At 44.1% G+C, this 19330-nt stretch overlaps 1 protein-coding gene and 1 non-coding gene across 2 annotated transcripts in view; one reads left to right on the forward strand and one right to left on the reverse strand.

Annotated features, from left to right (window-relative positions):
* Positions 1 to 4574: 4574 nt before the first annotated feature.
* On the forward strand, positions 4575 to 4647 carry TRNAV-UAC (transfer RNA valine (anticodon UAC)). Its single transcript has one exon. It is a non-coding gene; the product is annotated as a tRNA-Val (tRNA).
* A 10261-nt stretch (positions 4648 to 14908) lies between these two features.
* Positions 14909 to 19330, reverse strand: part of CA6 (carbonic anhydrase 6) — a 30026-nt gene continuing 25604 nt past the window's right edge. The window contains exon 9 of the mRNA XM_049712989.1: positions 14909 to 15193. Coding sequence (XP_049568946.1) covers positions 15144 to 15193 — 50 coding nt within the window. The 3' untranslated portion in view covers positions 14909 to 15143. The remainder of the gene's footprint in view (positions 15194 to 19330) is intronic.

Genomic DNA, 19330 nt, shown 5'->3' on the forward strand with positions numbered 1-19330 from the left:
CTCTGGAGTAACATAGAAGATGGTCTGGTGCATTTGTCATTGGTAGGAGTGGACGTATAGTCTGAGCCTGGATAAACGTGACTCGCTTCTACCCAATAGAATACAGCAAGGTGATGGGATAAGAAGGGAATATTATGAACAGTTTTATGCCAATAATTTGGCAACTTAGATGAAATAGACAAGCTCCTCAAAAGATGCTAAGTGCCAAAGGCCACACAATAAGAAATAGATAACCTGTATAGGCCTCCGTCAACTAAAGAAATTGAACTCATGGTTAAAAACCTCCCCACAAAGGAAACTCCAGGCCCAGATGGACTTACTGGTGAATCCTACCAAACATTTAAGGAAGAAATCATACCAATGTGACACAAACTCTTCCAGAAAATTAAGAGGAAGGAATACTTCTTAAATCACTTTAGAAACTATCATTACTCTGATACCAAAACCAAACTAGAGACAGAAAACTACAGACCAACACCCTCCTAAGCATAGATAGGAAAATTATTAACCAACTTTAAATAGAATATAATAAAGTGTTATAAGGACAATAATATATCCTGTCCAGGTGGGATTTATTTTAGGAATGCAAGGTTGGCTTAATCCTCCCCAAGTTGATCTATAGATTCAACACAATTCCAATCAAAATCCCAGCAGGACGTCTTGGGCGGGGCATAGAAATTGACAAGCTGATTCTACAGTTTATGTGGAAATGCAAAGAAGCTAGAATTACCAAAACAACTTTGAGAAAGATGAAGTTGGAGGACTCATATTACCTGATGTCAAAATTATTATAAAGCTACAGTAATCAAAACGGATTTAGATATAGACAACTGATTTTTGACCAAAGCAATTGAATGGTGACAGGATAGTATTTCTAACAAATGTTCTGGTGCAACTACAAAAAAGCAGAAGAAGAAGAAGAACTTTTATCCATACTTCACATCATATATAAAAATGAACTCAAAATGGATGATAAGCCTAAATTAAACTAAATTAAACTTCTAGAATAGAACATAAGAGATAAATATTTGTGAGCTTGAGTTGCACAAAACAACACCCAAAGCACAATCCGTACAAGAAAATGTTGATAAATTGGACAAATTTATAATAATTGGACAAAATTAAGAATTTCTGCTATTTGTAAGGCACTGTTATGAAAATGAAGAGACAAGCCGTGGACTGGCACAAAGTATTTGCAAATCATATCTCTGAGAAAGACTTGTATCTAGAAGTATAATGTATAAAGAACTCTCAAAACTGAATAATAAGAAAACAAACAACTCCAGTTTTTAAATGGGCAGAAGCTTTGAATAAACACTTCCCCAAAGAAGGCACGTGATGGTAAGCGAGCACATGAAAAGATGCTTAAATTATTAGTAATTAGGGAAATGCAAATTAAAAACACAATGAGATACCTCTACCTACCTCTTAGAATGCCTAAAATTAAAAAGACCAACTACATCAAGTATTGACAGGGATGTGGAGAAACTCTTGCTGGTACACTGCTGTTAGGAATGCAAGTGGTACAGCTACTTTCAAAGACAGTTTGCCAGTCTCTTCCAAAGTTAAACATACATCTACCATACGATCCAGCATTCCCTCCTAGGTATTTACCCAAAGAAATTAAAGCATATGTCTGTATGTCCATACAGAGGCTTGTACACAAATGTGCATAGCAGGTTTATTTGTAATGGCCCCAAACTGGACACAGTATCAAAGTGCATCCCTAGGTGAATGGATAAACAAACTGTGGTATATCCATACAGTCGAATACTATGCAGCAATAAAAAGATATGACTGTTGACACATGCTACAGTATGCATGGATCTCAAAGTAATTCTGCTGAATGAAAGAAGCCAGACAAAAAAGTATATACTATATTATTTCACTTATGTAAAATTGTAGGAAATGCAAACTAATCTATAGCGACAGAAAACAGATCAGCGGTTGCTTGGGAGTAATTTTGGAATGATGGAAATGTTCACTATCTTCACTGTGGGGATAATATCATGGATGTGTACAGATGTCAAAACATCAGATTGTGCATTTTAAATAAGAAATAAAATGGCTAATAAAAACATTTTCAAAATTCACATTAGTAAACCATGCTGTCTCTTGGAGATTGTGCATGTGATGGGGAGTTGTGCAACCTTGAAAATCAGGAGGTCTAAAGTCCACTTTGCCATAGACATCCTGACCCTAAAGCAAGTCCTTGAATTCCTTGGGATTTCTTCCCCTTGTCAGCTGCATGGGAACAGCAGCCCCTCTGTTGTCCACCCCGTGGAGATGGATCAGCCTTTGAGAGCAAAGTCTTGACCATACTCAGCACTTCTAGCAGGTGTTCAATAAATGCTTGTTGACTGGGTTTGATTCGAGGTCAGGTGACCCATGGCTCCAAGTTGTAACAGCTGCAGCCTCTCCCCGTGCAGCCTCATCCGTGTTGTTCTGAGCTTTGGGGTTCAGACCGAGTCAGTCCATGTGCCCTTGACTTGTGTCTTGTTTGAGAATGAAGAATAGTTCTTGTACTTTGCTTGGTTTATACAGACTCACTAATCTTTACACGTAAGCCCAGTTGCTGCCAAGAGGTGGTTCTGCAGATAAGGAGGGATGTCCAGGTCAAGGTTCCTGGGAAGGAAGGGAGTGAGCCAAGTTCTCAGGGCGAGGTCGCACAGAATCCCGTATGGCCAGATCTCACTCTTGGGAATTCGCAGTTGCACTTGGACTTGATGTGCCATGGCCGGCAGTTTGTAGGGAGGAGTGGGAAGTCCTCTAAAGAAAACTAGCTCTTAAAGAACCCTACCAGTTCAGTTTTCATGCATAAAAGAAAATACTGGGGAACTCCCTGGTGGTCCAGTGGTTAGGACCCCGAGCTCTCATTGCCGAGAGCCGGGGTTCAATCCCTGGTCAGGGAACTAAGATCCCACAAATGGCAAGGCTCAGCCAAACAAACAAACAAAAACAAACAAAAAAACAATGAAAATATTGGCAATTGAAAATTAATTCTGTATAAAGCAGGACTCATAGGACCTCTTCTCATAGATACTTGGTTAACAATTAATTTGCCATTCGTTGTATACTTGAATGAAGGAAACATTCACTATATTGCAATTATGCCATAATCCAGGCTTTTTTGTAATTCACACTGTGCTGTTCTCAGCTATACCAAGAGTGCCTGGACTGTTCTAGAAGCTTGGCCTTCACTTCCTTGTCTGAATCCAGAATCACAGAACTTCGGTGGTAGAGGAACCAGAGATGGGTCCCATCACCTCCATCATTTTGCAGATGAGGACCCTGAGCCCAGGAGGTGTGGGGAGGATCCATCCTTGTGCTAGTGGGATCGGAGTTTGCCTGAGGCGAACACGCTCCTGGTCATCAGGAAGAGCTGTTGCACGGCTAGCAAGGTTTGGGCTCCAGCAGTTCCCCAGGGTTCTCCTCAAGATGTGGAGCCCGGTGGCCACTAGAAAACCCACTCAGCAGAGATTTCTTCTAGGCCACCACCCACCCACCCCCATCTTCTGGCATCAGAGCCTCCTAGGTTGTCTGTCTGGACCAGATTTTCAGGTACTCCCCCTGCCTCTTGATAAGATCTTGGATTTCAACACTGAAAGGGGCCTTAGCTGTCTCTTAGTCCCTGTCCCCAGTAGGAATCCCTCGTTCAACATCCCTGCAGTTGTTATCGGACCTCTTCTTGAATGCCTCCATTGACAGGCAGTTCACTACCTCCAAAGACAGCCCATTCCAGCATGGACTCTGGAGACAGACTTCCGGGCTCTGCACTCGGGTGAGTTACTTAACTTCTCTGTCTCATTTTCCCATCAGAAAAATGGGGATAATAATAGTATTCACACCTGCCTTGTAGGATTGTCGAGAGGATTGTATGTGTCAATGTGTGGGGGGCAGACACCCTCCGCGTGCTCTGGCTAACACTCTATGTCCATGTCTGCCTTCCTTCTCTTCACCTGAAGGCACTTTTCTGAGCCCAGGTGAGTCCGAAGAGCTGGGTGGTGGGTGCCCTGCACCGCTGGCTGATGGAGGTTGTGTGTAGATGCTCCGGTTTCCACAGCCCCCGCCAGGTCCATCTGAGTGTGTTCTACATGTTTCCTCATGTCCCTTCTGGGATTAAAGCAACAGATGCCTGTTGGTAGCTGGCCCCAGAACACACCCTTCATGGGCTCCTTGCTCTTTCCAGGATCATTTCTCCACTCCCTTGCCGTGTTTTCTTCCACTTTCCAAATGAACTCCTTGCCCTTGACTCAGGCTCTGCTTCTGGGGAACCCGAACTAAGCCAATGTTGAAAGCACTTTGCAGAGCGGCCGGCATGAAGTGCGTGCGTATTCATGTTAGCAACTGGTGTCAGCAGCTTTATGCCATAAAACACTCCTCCTACATTGATCCCAAACCTTCCTCATTGCAGGTGGGCCCCATGGTCCTCACTTTTGTGTTTGTCCCATCCATTGTCCTGTCATAGACACCTTCCCGGCATCTCCGTAAGGATGCTCACCCATTACATTCCCCCTTGTCATTCAGTTTGTTGCGTTTTTATGTCAAAGTTAGATACCACCGTCTCTGGGACTTCCCTGGTGGTCCAGTGGGTAAGACTCCACACTTACAATGCAGGGGGCCCAGGTTCGATCCCTGGTCGGGGAGCTAGATCCCGCGTGCACGCCGCAACTAAGAGTCTGCATGCTGCAACTAAGACCCTGTGCGGCCATTACATAAATAAATAAATAATATATATTTATAAAAAAGAGAGATACCCCCGTCTCAACCACCTTCTGTCCCCAGAGTCTGACCCTAGGTCATGCCCTTGCTCCAGAAAGGGAGCCCCGCTGATCAAGAACATTTTCACCATCATTCCCGTCATCCTGATGGGAGCTTCAGAGTGGTCCAGGCCTTTGAGCTGAAAGACTTTTCTTGTTGGCAGTCTGTACGTGCACAGACTGGTGGGTGCTGGTGCCCTGGCCCTGTGCTTAGGTCACCAGCTGGGGGAGGATCTGTGTGCTTTGGTTTCTGAGAGGGACGGGTCAACACCATTGGCCAAGGTTGGAAACAGGAGTGGACAGGGGTCAGGGCTCCTGCTGATTCTCCTGACTTGGCAATTAGAGTCTTTGCTTCCCTGTGAGGGCACAGAATGTGAGCAAGTAAGAGAGTCCCAGACTCCAGTGCTTATTCCCCGCTCTGCCTGTCACAATCCCTTAGTCCTCATTCTCAGGTCTCGAAAGCCTCCAGTCTCCTCAAACTCCTAGATACGTCCCAGTAATGACTTTTTTAAAAAAAACACTTACAAATTTGCCATATTTCCTCTCCTCCTTCTTCGTGGATATATTTTAAAGTAAATTACAGACATCATGAATTTCATCCCTAAATACCTCATTATGGATCTTTTAAAAATAAAGTCATATTTTTATTAAATACTTTTATTTCACATAAAAATTTTTCAAATATCAGTAAGCCCTTCATATCATTTAATATTTCTGCCATGTTCAAATATCTGCAATTGTCCCCAAAACATTTCTGTGTGTGCTCCTGTCAGGCACCAGGAGGGGCCATTGAAGTTTCTAGTTGGTTTTTTTTTTTTTTGGTTTAGCTGGGTGTATGTGCTTTTCTATTGTTTTTATTTTTGAGTCCTTTTAACAAACAGATAATATGAATTTGAACCCTGAAGCCAGGGAAGGGCCAGCTGGTGTTTATGAATATTTGCTCAAGGCCCACCTTCTCACCCTCTGCCTAGATCTGAGACCTGGATGCTGTCTCCCTTTATTGGGTGGACTTGTGTCCTGCTCTCCCTTTTGCTGAAGGTATTCTCCCCAGGGTCCCACTTTAGATAGGGGTCCCTGTTCCAGTTCTCCATCTTGGGAACTTCTCCATCTTGGTTGCCGAGCCCAGAGGACAGAATCCTGGAGCTTCTGGCGCCCACTTTGAAGGACCACTTTCGTGAGAACAAGGCCAGAGGGAGGAGGGCAGGGCTGAGGGAGGATGAACTTAGTTCTGACGACATGGTGTGAGCTGGAATCCCACCGAGCCTGAATTTTTTTGTGCTTCACCTGAATTTTTCAGTTCAGTGAACCAATAGATTTCCTTTGTTCCTGAAACCTGCTTGATTTGGGTTTTCTGTCTCTGAAAACAAAAGTCCTGAATGAAATAGCTTCTTAAGGAACAAAGCAAGTCAGAGAAATTCTTCACAGGTCACTGGAGATTTAGACCCACACCCCAATGCAGACTTCTGGTAAACTAGGTAAGCGACACTAGCAATTCTCAAGTGCTACGTCAGCATGACCTGGGAGCCTGTTACAAATACAGATTCTACCCCCCACCCTCAGACCCCCTGAATCAGAAACTCTGGAGTGGAGCCCAGGAATCTGTGTTTTAACAAGCCTTCCCGATGATCCTAACCTAACACAAGGCCCTCACTCAAGTCTCACCCTTGGACCCTGTCAGCATTCCACTTTAGAAAGGTTGTTTTGACAGCAGCTGGATTGGAATTGAGCAACCAAGTGTGGAAATAAGGAGACTAATGAGGAGGCTGCTTTAGTAGCCCAGGGAAGGGATGATGGACTTGAAAGGGGTCAATGGAAAATAGAGGTAACCGGAGAGAGTTAAGAGATATTTAGGAGATAAGATCAATGGGACTTAGGAGTGGATTGGATGGTGGGTGAGGAAGAGGGAGATGTTTAAAAGGTTTGCTGTTTTGTTTTGGTTTTGTTTTACATCGTTCATTGGATGCATTGTGCTACCATTTAGAGTTTGGGGTCACAAGAAGAATACTGGGTTTTGTGGAGGAAAAGCCTGAGTTTAGTTTTGTGCATGTTGTGGTTGAGTTCCCCCAAATTCTGGGATTGGCTTTGATTGGGCCACTTGGAACCCTGTATCCCTGAAAACAATCCTTGTGGCCAACAAGGATGGAGCACGTGACTGACCACCCCACCCAAAGCACGTGGACTGAGTGTTGGGGAGGAAGAAGAGAATTAGCTGCTCCTCACAGAGACCTCTAAGGAAGGGGGCTCTGGGTCAGGAATGGGTATTCCTGGCACCCTCAGCCAGTGCTGTTGAAACACCAACTTGATCACACCACAACATCTCAAATATACGCTATAGCTACTCTTTCAACTTATATTTCATACTTTTTAATCTTGAATTCTACATTCAAGCAACCAAGACTTGCTTTCTGTTTGCATTTGCCTGGTATGTAAACACTCACCCCTGTATTTTTAGCCTCTCTGTGTCTTATGTTTTAGACATGCTCTAGATTTTTTTGTTCTTTGATCTAATCTGAGAGTCTTTGCCCTTGAATATCAGAGTTTAATCCATTTATATTTGTTATAATCAATGTTTTGCTCTTTGGCATCTTATTTTATGTTTTGCTTCTTATATGTTCTTGCTATTTTCTTTTTTCAATTTCCATTCTTTTGCTATATTGATTAACTTTGCTTATTTTTATATACACATTTGGAAGACTTGCATCCTAATTTTATTTTACTAACAATGCCCACAGACCCCCTGAGGCCCATATAGGTGCTCAAAATCCCAGGTGTGGTTCCTTCTTCCTGTGATGTAGGGTGGGATCCACAGGTTTATCCATGCACTCAGGGCTCTCAGAGGTCCCAGGCCATGCCCCCTCAGCCACAGACAGTCCTGCCTCTGCCCACAGAGCTTGGCCCCTGAGCTGTCTGACCTTGGCTGTGTCTTCATATCCATTTCACTTTGTACCTCCCCTACCACCACCATCCTTCCAGGAACAGCCCCACTGATGCCCTAGCAAACCTTCTTCTGTGGCCCCAGAGGTTCCTAGATTCAGATCCAGAGCCCAGTAAGGAGATGAGGCTCAGTACGGTGGCCTCACGGCCCACCAGGCTCAGGTGGAGGTTCCTTTGGCTCAGTTCTGAAGCCCTTTAAACCCTTGGCTTGGACGACAGACCATGGGTCACCACAGAGAAAATAGTTTCCAGCGCCTTCTCACCTTCCAGACCCTCTTTCATCACTGTATCCATGAACCCTCAAGCCAACAACCTCAGGCCCTCACGCAGTCAATCCTAGCCCTCCAGCAGCCTATGACAATCCAAATTACTCCCACCTCTTCATCCTCATCAAAACCACCATTCTGGGGCTTCCCTGGTGGCGCAGTGGTTGAGAGTCCGCCTGTCAATGCAGGGGACACGGGTTCGAGCCCTGGTCTGGGAGGATCCCACATGCCGCGGAGCAACTGGGCTCGTGAGCCACAATTACTGAGCCTGCGCGTCTGGAGCCCGTGCTCCGCAACAAGAGAGGCCGCGATAGTGAGAGGCCCGCGCACCGCGATGAAGAGTGGCCCCCGCTTGCCACAACTAGAGAAAGCCCTCGCACATAAACGGAGACCCAACACAGCCATAAGTAAATTAATTAATTAATTTTTAAAAAATGCATTCTATGAACCTCTTTAAAAGAAAAAAACACCATTCTGGGGCTTCCTGGTGGCGCAGTGGTTGGGAGTCCGCCTGCCGATGCAGGGGACGCGGGTTCGTGCCCGGTCCAGGAAGATCCCACATGCCGTGGAGCGGCTGGGCCCGTGAGCCATGGCCGCTGAGCCTGCGCGTCCGGAGCCTGTGCTCTGCAACGAGAGAGGCCACAGCAGTGAGAGGCCTGCGAACCGCAAAACAAAACAAAACAAAACAAAACACCATTCTAAACCCAAAGGAAAAGTATCACAGTCCTTCACCTTGCAAATATTTACTGGGCTTGAGCTATGCCATTTAATTCACACTAAGATTTAAATAACTGGTAACAGCCTAATCTTTGAACTCCCCGTAGTGTTTTCATTTTCAAAGAGAAGCTTGTGGGTTTTTTTTTTCAGTCTTAATGATATTCTAGGTTTAATCCAACATATCTAAAACATTATTTCAACATGTAACCAACATAAAAATAATTATTAATGAGATATTTTGACATTTTTTATGCTCAGTCAGTGAAATCCCAGGACATCTCAATTTGCACCAGCCACCTTTCAAGTGCTCGATAGCACATTTGGGGATTCAAAGAGAAGCATGTTGACGATAAAGGATTTTTAATCTCTGATGGTATAAACTTCTGACAGAAGCCCTGTGGTTCTCCTCAAGTGGGAAATGAGTAGAAAGAAACTAACCTAAGGAACAGGAGGCCTGGCTCTAGATCTTGCTCTGCCATCTGGTACCCGAGGCACCTGGAGCAAATGGCTTAGCCTCCTCACCTCTGTTCCTTGCTCTTAAACGTGCGTGATATGGGTGCCCTATCTCGTGGGTACGAATACTGCATCCTGAAGGGTGAAGTGGAGCTCACCAGGTGGAGAGGCGGTGACAGAGTGAGAAGCACATATGACACCCTCCTTGTTGTACATGAGGAGGGGGCACTGCCTCAAGGGACCCTTCCATGGATGGTGGGTTCTTTCATTCTTGACAAAGGCTAGTGGTCCCATCTGGTATTTTTGATCCAGGGCCTAATGATGGCTCTGTTTGCCCACGTGTGTCTGCCTCTAAGAAAGATGTGATCAGCAGGTTTCTCCCACGTCCACCCTGAAAGAGGGGCCAGTGCTTGAGCAGCCCACCCTGGAGCAGTGGGGGGGCCTCTCTCTCTCTTAGCTCCCACCCCCAGGAGCCTGTTATGCTATCAGCAGTGGGGTGGGGAACTCTGGAGCAGGAGCCAACGGGACATTTACCATGTTTCTGGGAGATGCTGGGGTCCTGACACCCTAAAACTCAGCCTAGGGGTATTCCTTGGTGGAGCTGAGGCTGCTGAGCTGCACCCCAGAAAATGAACACCATGCCTCTTCCTGATTTGTTCCCTAAGTCAGTTCCAGTAGTCGAACGGGTCAACGAGAAAGTGGTTGCAGCCCAGGACTTCGAGTTCGCGCTTCCCTACTAAGATGCTGTGTGTCAGAGCACACTCTCTTGTCCCAGTTTCTTCAACTGGAGATAAGCCAGGCCCTCCAGCATCCCTGGTTGCTTCAGAGGCTCCAACAAAATAAGACATGTTGTGTCTTAGTTGGGGATTGTGTGTTTGTGGAGAACAAAAATGCAATCATGCTTGCTCAGTCAAGACCTGGGGAGGGGGGGGGGGCGGGTGGCGGGATTTCCAAGGGCAGGAAGTACAGCCCATACCAGTGGTCACCAGCAGGTCATCATCACCCCCCACCTCAGCCACGCTGACCCCCCTCTCTGAGGCCTGGAGGTCCTTCTCTGCTGCTCTCCAGCACCTGCCTCCTTCTCTCTGGACACAGCTGTCCCTGGGAGGGCAGGGTGTCTGCTCCTCCAACATCCACTTATGTGAGGTGTGGGGTTACCAGGTGCCAGTCCTGGGCCCCTCTGCACGGCCTCATGTGAGCTGGGCCTCAAGTCGCTAACTCAGGCCTGAGAGGGGGCATCTGAGTGGCCAGCCTTGTCCATTCAGCGGGGGCAGGGGAGGTGGCCCCCCAGGTGACAAGAGGGTAGATGGGAATGGTTGGGTTTCTATCATCCAGGGTGACAGTGCTTTGAAATTCTAAAAGCAGGACATAGAGGCAAGAGGGACCATAGCCCAGAGCAATCCCACGTCTTATTGTGTGAGAAAGGATGGTAGTCCAGGAACATGCATTGTGTTGTTTGTCCCTGACATGCCTGTAACTTACAGGAGACCTTTAGGGGTCCTGTGTATACCAGTTTACCAATAAGAAAGACGGGAGGGGTGGACGGGATAGCCAAGGTCTCCTGGGCACGGACCTCGCCATCCTCAGAGTGGCCACTGGAGGGCAGCAGCTTCCCTGCAAACGCAGCCCTTCCGCTCAGCCCTCTAATCCGTCCTCCACAAACACCTTTGCTTTAGTTAGTTTTTCACAAAATGGCACTAACACAGAAGGCCTTTGGGGAAATTTCTGGCACTGGTGAGAGAGGAACATCAGCTGAGAACACCATGGAACAGCTAAGGGGCCGTTTCTAAGGGATATTTTGTTTCTCAAAACTTTTCTCGAGAACCACGAACTCACAGAAACCAGTTTGGGAATTCTGAAATCCCAGGGCCCGCTAAGGGGGGTGGTCTTCCCAGCTTCTGCTCCCGGGGGACCCAGCCTTGCCCTTGAGGGGGGCAGTCGGCCAGGTGACTTTCTTCCCACTGACAACCAGCAGCTGTTTTTAAGGCTGTTTAAAAAGCAGATTCTTTCTGCTTTCACCGGGAGAGGATGTGTTCTCCATCCTCAGCGGCTCCCAGGAGAAAACTTTTGGAAAACAAAGTTGACAGCAATTTAGTTTAAAAAGTGTTCACAGTGACAATCTAGAGAAATAACATTAGCCCCAGATTAATACCACCTAAAGCCATTTTATTTTTTTCCTTGGGTGTTTTTTTTCCTTGGGTGTTTGGTGTTTGGTGTTTGGGGGAATTTTGTTGTCTTAGTTGGGTATTTTTTAGTTTTTAAACTAAATTCATCCAAATTCCTACTCTGTGTCGTTTGTAATAGTGAAAAGTTAGCATCATAAATTAACAGTAAGTAATAATATGATTAAACAGTAGTATTTATAGTTTCTATAAAAGTTATAAAAATATCAATTGATGATTAGAAACTTTCATTTTCAGCCTTTCAATAAGGTCTGTGGGAACTTTTGGTAACTTTTGAAGCACAATATAAATGTGAGTGAGTTTTAATTTTATGTAATTAAAATGTCCCTAGAAGCTGGGTCAACGCTGAGTCTGATTCCTGCCTAGCTCATCCCAAAGCCTCCACCAGCCTCACACCTTGTACTTGGAGTTGTGTGTCTCCCCAGAGCAATGTCTCAATCTGCTGGTGGCCCAGGGAGGCTGCAGAGAGCACGTGGCTCATCCAGCCCAGGGATTCATTGGAGAGGACCCTGGAGACCACCACGATTCTACCCGCAATGACAGTGCCCCCCCTTCTACATGACACATCTTGTCCAGAGTCATTTTACAACCTCTTCCCCCATCCACAGATGCGCCTGCCCTAAATGACCACACAGCAATGGGCCCAACCCTGGTATCGTAGTTCAGGAGGGTGAAGAAGCAGCCCACTGCAGTGCTTCATAAGAGAGCCAGGGTCATCTCAAGTTCATTGTCAATCTCTAGGGTAAAACAAAAGCTGGTCTGGTGGCTTTTGTGGAGATGTGAGTAGAGAAGCATAGCAAGAAAGAGTAAGAGCCTATGCCCTGCATTCAATGCAGGGAGAATAGCATATGCAAAGGCCCTGAGGCTGGACCATATTTGGTATGTCTGGTATGGCCAGAGCTCACTGAGCAAAAGGCAAAGTGGTAACAGAAGATGTCCAGGAAGTAGCCAAGAGCCAAATTATGTAGACCAAAATTAGGGCTTTGGAATTGATTCAAAGTGTAATGGGAAACCATTAGAGGGTTTTGAGTAGGAAAGTGATTCCATATTTTAAAAGGAATAAATAGTAATTAACAAAGAGTAATGACCAGCCATGTATCCACCACCCATTTTAAGCAATGTCATTACAGACACAATTGAGGGCTCTTTCTTCCCACCCCTCCCTCCCCATGCTGGATGCAACCACTACTCTTGTAATAGGGAAGAACAAATCTGACTCCATATTAAATCTGTTTCTTTTACTTTAACCTTTGTATTCTAGTACTTTTGCTTCCATTTAAGAATGTTGCCTATAGCCTGAAGTATATAGGATAGCCTATTCCCAAGGCTCTGACCTTTAAGGGTATAACACTTTTCCATTCATACACAGATAAAAAGTTACAGAACAGAGAATAACATTTTTCTTGTTGGAGGTTTACAGGAACATCATGACCTGACCCACGTGGACAGCTGCAAGAACAAAGGATTCCAACACCAAGAAGTCTGCAACGACCAACAATGCCCCTCCCTCACCTTGCCTTTTAAAATGCTATGCTAAAACCCTTTGGGGAGTTCAGGGTCTTGGGGGCACGAGCCCCCCATTCTCCTTGCATGGCCCTGCAACAAATCTTTCTCTGCTCCAAACTCTGACGTTTTGGTTTGTTTGGCCTCACTGTGCATTCAGTAACATTCTGAATTTGGAGTTTTTCTTATGAATCACCTTTACTGTGTATTATTAAATACACCTTAAAATTATGTAGATATATAATTCCCTTGATATTGTTCAGCTTTTATAAATAATACAACACTATATTTTTCCTGCTTCTTATTTTGTTGCTTGTGGCTTTCTACCATGTTGGTAGGTGTAGTTCTGGTTCATTCATTCTTTACTGCTGCCCAGTATGTTATTTTACGTGATCCTGTTCAAAATATTTCCCCTATTTTTCAATTACAAGTAATGCTGCTGCGAACACTTTTGTTTCTCATGCATATACGCAGGTTTCTCTAACGTAAACCCCTAGGAGTGGGGTTTCTGGGTCATAGGATATGCACATTTTGCAAGTATCATCCAAGTGCTTTCAGAGCTGTTGGAGCAGCTCACACCCCCACCAGCAGGAGGAAGTTTGCTCCACAAGCTCAGCAGCATGTGGTATTGTCAGATCCCAATCTGGGGTGTGAAATGGTATCGCATTAAGGTTTTCATTTTTATTACCTTAATTACTAGTGAGACTGAGACTCTTCACGTATTTACGGATTCTTCCCATCTTCTCTCTCTGTAAATTGTCAGTTCATCCCCTTTTCTGATTTGCTCTGGGGTTGCTGGTCCTTTTTTTTATTGATTTTTAGGATTCGTTTATACAGTCTGGATTCATTCATTCAGCACCTTTTCATTGAGCACCTTTATGCACCAGATACTCCTCTGAGGTCCTTGGAGTTCATTGTCACGGAGCTTATATCTTCTTGGTGAATACACGTTCTTCTATCCTCTGAATTTCCTGAAAACTGCCTGTTATAGTTAAAGCCTTAATTACATCCAGGTTCAGAAAAAAAATTCTCTTTGCCACTGGTCCTCATGGGCAGTGCTGGGTACTCCAAGACGTCCAGAATGTCAGCTTGTTCCACATCAAGTGGCGTTAACCCTGCTAAGTGTCCTTAAATCCATGGTATGAAGATCCCGTCAACCTTCCATCTGCTGGTGTTAGGGACCAGTGATGATCAGCTCTTGGGCCCATTTGTTCATTCAGTTGCAAGATGATTCTTTCTGAACTTAATAGCTGGAACTGCTCCAGGAAGAGCTTCCTTTCATCGCGTGCAGTGGGTTGGATGGCGGCCCCCCAAAAAGATACGTCCATCTAGAAACTGTAGACGTGAACTTATTGGAAAAAAGGATCTTCACGGATATAATTAAGTGAAGGGTTTTGAGATGAGATTGTCCTGGATTATTGAGATGGACCCTAAATCCAATGACAAGTGTAATAAGAGAAAGACAGAGGGACACAGACACAGAGACGAGGAGGAGGTGAGGTGAAGACGGAGGCAGAGGCTGGAGGGATGCAGCCACAAGTCAAGGGACACCTGAAGCCACCAGGAGCTGGAAGAGGCAGGAAGGATTCTCTCCTGGAGGCTTTGGGGGGAGCGTGGCCCTGTCCACGCCTTGATTTCAGATTTATAGCTTCCAGAACTATGAAAAAATACATTTCTGTTCTTTTAAGCCATGCAGTTTGTGGTCAATTGCTATAGCGGCCACAGGAAACAAAAACAACCAACTATGAGGCTACTGTACTTTGAAATACAATTTGGACAGGAAAAGCAGGACAAATGCTTGAGTCTCCCCCTCTATTTGCCGATTTACAGAATAATAAGTGGTTTCCCTGGCAACCTCCAAATTTGGCCAATGAGTTTTATTTTTTTATTATTATTATTTTAATTTATTTTTGGCTGTGTTGGGTCTTCATTGCTGCACGTGGGCTTTCTCTAGTTGTGGCGAGCAGGGGCTACTCTTTGTTGCGGTGCACGGGCTTCTCATTGCGGTGGCTTCTCTTGTTGGAGAGCACAGGCTCTAGGTGCGTGGGCTTCAGTAATTGCAGCACGTGGGCGCTAGAGTGCAGGCTCAGTAGTTGTGGTGCACGGGCTTAGTTGTTCCACGGCATGTGGGATCTTCCCAGACCAGAGATCGAACCCGTGTCCCCTGCATTGGCAGGCAGATTCTTAACCATTCTTAACCACTGTGCCACCAGGGAAGTCCTGGCCAATGAGTTTTCCTTCCTTTTTTTTAGCACCATTATGAGTTCATGTCTTTCTATATATTTGCTGTGTTTCAATCCATTGCAGTTATTCTTCTTTTTCTGATATTATTCTTTTTGATGCTTAAGTTGTCCCAGGAGCCGCTTCAAAACGATCCCTGTTCAATATATGCAAATCAATCAATGTGATACACCATATTAACAAATTGAAGAATAAAAACCATATGATCATCTCAGTAGATGCAGAAAGAGCTTTTGACAAAATTCAACACCCATTTATGATAAAAACTTTCCAGAAAGTGGGCATAGAGGGAACCTACCTCAACCTAATAAAGGCCATATATGACAAGCCCACAGCAAACATCATTTTCAATGGTGAAAAACTGAAAGCATTTCCTCTAAGATCAGGAAAAAGACAAGGATGTCCACTCTCACCACTATTATTCAACATAGTTTTGGAAGTCCTAGCCAAGGCAATCAGAGAAGAAAAAGAAATAAAAGGAATACAAATTGGAAAAGAAGAAGGAAAACTGTCCTTGTTTGCAGATGACATGACACATAGAGAATCCTAAATATGCCACCAGAAAACTACTAGAGCTAATCAATGAATTTGGTAAAGTTGCAGGATACAAAATTAATGCACAGAAATCTCTTGCATTCCTATACACTAATGATGAAAAATCTGAAAAAGAAATTAAGGAAACACTCCCATTTACCATTGCAACAAAAAGAATAAAATACCTAGGAATAAACCTACCTAGGGAGAAAAAATACCTTTATGCAGAAAACTATAAGACACTGATGAAAGAAATTAAAGATGATACCAACAGATGGAGAGATATACCATGTTCTTGGATTAGAAGAATCAATAATGTGAAAATGACTATAATACCCAAAGTAATCTATAGATTCAATGCAATCCCTACAAATTACCAATGGCATTTTTTATGGAACTAGAACAAAAAATCTTAAAATTTGTATGAAGACACAAAAGACCCCAGATAGCCAAAGTAGTCTCGAGAGAAAAAAATGGAGCTGGAGGAATCAGACTCCCTGACTTCAGACTATACTACAAAGCTACAGTAATCAAGACAATATGGTACTGGCACAAAAACAGAATCATAGATCAATGGAACAAGATAGAAGCCCAGAGATAAACCCACGCACCTATGGTCAACTAATCTATGACAAAGGAGGCAAGGATATACAATGGAGAAAAGACAGTCTCTTCAATAAGTGGTGCTGGGAAAACTGGACAGCTACATATAAAAGAATGAAATTAGAACACTCCCTAACATCATACACAAAAATAAACTCAAAATGGATTCAAGACCTAAATATAAGACCAGACACTATAAAACTCTTAGAGGAAAACATAGGAAGAACACGCTTTGACATAAATCACAGCAAGATTTTTTTTGATCCACCTCCTAGAGTAATGAAAATAAAAATAAACAAATGGGACCTAATGAAACTTAAAAGCTTTTGCACAGCAAAGGAAACCATAAACAAGACAACCCTCAGAATGGGAGAAAATATTTGCAAACGAATCAACGGACAAAGGATTAATCTCCAAAATATATAAACAGCTCATGCAGCTCAATATTAAAGAAACAGACAACCCAATCCAAAAATGGGCAGAAGACCTAAACAGACATTTCTCCAAAGAAGACATACAGATGGCCAAGGAGCACATGAAAAGCTGCTCAACATGACTAATTATTAGAGAAATGCAAATCAAAATTACAATGAGGTATCACCTCACACCAGTTAGAATGGGCATCATCAGAAAATCTACAAACAACAAATCCTAGAGAGGATGTGGAGAAAAGGGTACCCTCTTGCACTGTTGGTAGGAATGTAAATTGATACAATGGAGAACAGTATGAAGGTTCCTTAAAAAACTAAAAATAGAACTACCATATGATCCAGCAATCCCACTACTGGGCATATATCCAGAGAAAACCATAATTCAAAAAGACACAGGCACCCCAATGTTCATTACAGCACTATTTACAATAGCCAGGTCATGCAACCTAAATGCCCATTGACACATGAATGGATAAAGAAGATGTGGTGCATATATACAATGGAATATTACTCAGCCATAAAAAGGAACGAAATTGAGTCATTTGCTGAGACATGGATGGATCTAGAGACTGTCATACAGAGTGAAGTAAGTCAGAAAGAGAAAAACAAATATCATATATTAACCCATGTATGTGGAACCTAGAAAAATGGTACAGATGAACCGGTTTGCAGGGCAGAAGTTGAGACACAGATGTAGAGAACAAATGTATGGACACCAAGGGGGGAAAGCCACGGTGGGGTGGGGATGGTGGTGTGCTGAATTAGGTGATTGGGATTGACATGTATACACTCATGTGTATAAACTTGATGACTAATAAGAATCTTCTGTATAAAAAAATAAATAAAATTCAAAAACTAAGAAAAAAAAAAAGACGGTCCCTGTGTCTTCTGGGCATGACCCCAGTAGACTTAGGTAGATTTCTTGTCTGCTGGCCTAAAAAGATATCCCAGGTTCATCTTGTATATCCTTGCCCCAGATCTGGAATCAGCCATTTCTCCAAGGAGCCCTGGTTCCTGATAGTGGGAAATAACATTGAGAGACCATTGTCTGGATATAAGGATGTTCATTGCTATGGGGTTACTGTTGTTTCTACACCTGAGTGCACAACGCGAGGAAATACCTGCTTTTTTTTGGCCATGCAGCATAGTGTGCGGGATCCTAGTTCCCTGATCAGGGATGGAACGCCCACCCCCTGCAATGGAAGCATGGAGTCTCAACCACTGGACCACCAGGGAAGTCCCAATATGTGCTTTTAGAAAGAGAAAAATATTTTATAAATTATACTGATATTTCCGATTCAAATCTACAAATACAGGGCTTTTACTTAGCTTTTTTTTTTGAATTTTTCGATTTTATTTTATTTTTTTATACAGCAGGTTCTTATTTTTACTTAGCTTTTTAAATTTTATATTTGGATCTCTATGTTCCTATGCTGAAAATCATGCTAATCTGACATAAACACAATTATTTATGTATATATAGTAACATATTATAGTAATTACACACACACACACACATCCGTTCTTCTTGTCCTTAGGATTAAACCTCGCTAGGTATGATAGTAAAAATACTGTGTTTAAGGAAAAACTCTTCTCTCTGTGTTTGTGCTACCAACTCAGTGTATGATTGTTCAATCATTTTACTGTGTTTTTACATTTTAGGTTAACTGAAGTTTTAGGGATTTTAAAAATCCTTTAAATTTAATTTAATTTTATAACTATTTAAAACCCAAGATTCCAAGGTTAAAACTACCAAACAGGGTGCCTCCAGAAAAGTCCATTTCCCAGCCCACCCTACACCCTGTCCCGTGCCCACCAACCCCCTGCTTAGGTAACCATTGTAATTAATTTTGGTTCCTTTTTCCCTTTTTTTCAACCTTTATCCAAAAATGTAAAAAATGTTTAAAATGTGTAGTCCTGAGCTTCAGATGCTGAACTACAACCTCATAGGCAAGTGGGGAGAGAGGGTCAGGATGGAAGTTCAGAGTTCCTCCCACCCCTGTACCACACTCCCGGTGTGGTACAGGATTAGAACACCAGGGCCCTATGGAGGATGCGACCCCCTCTCTCCTAGCACCAGACCAAGACCCCACCCACCCCACCGCTACCCTTCCTCTTCAATGGAGAAGACACAAAATTCTTGAAACTTGTACGGGAACCTGGAGCATGGTGCACGTGGCAGGCAGCTAGCTAACCAGGGAGGGTCAGCGCTGACCCCCTGCTTCCTGGCAGGCAGGATGTGAAGTCAGATATGAAAGTGCTTTGGATACGATGAATAACGACATGGAAGAACAAAGATAGTAACGAGAGCAGATAAAGGGATTCAGAAGAATGAGGGTGAGCTCAGTCGGAGATGAGCAGGAAGCTGAAGAAGGACGAGGAAGGTCCCCCGTGAAGAGGATGGTAACTGGCCGGTAAAGGTTAGCAGCCACTCTGCGGGCTGCTCCCCAGGCTTGTCTTACTTACTCAAAACCACAGCCCTAAAAGACAGGTAATTTTATTATCCCATGTGACTAGTAATGGCAGAACTAGCACTTGAACGCAGGACTAGTGACAGCAGACACCATCGGACCAACAAGGACACGACCTCAGGGAAGCCCTTACCCCTCCCCCCAGCCCCCACCCCCATCTCCTCTCCCGGGAGCCTGCCTCCTCCCTCTTCTGTCTCTCTCTGACTCACTGGGCACGATCACTGCTCCAAACGT

The sequence above is a fragment of the Orcinus orca genome, chromosome 1, assembly GCF_937001465.1.
Source record: "Orcinus orca chromosome 1, mOrcOrc1.1, whole genome shotgun sequence".
NCBI classification, from domain to species: domain Eukaryota; kingdom Metazoa; phylum Chordata; class Mammalia; order Artiodactyla; family Delphinidae; genus Orcinus; species Orcinus orca.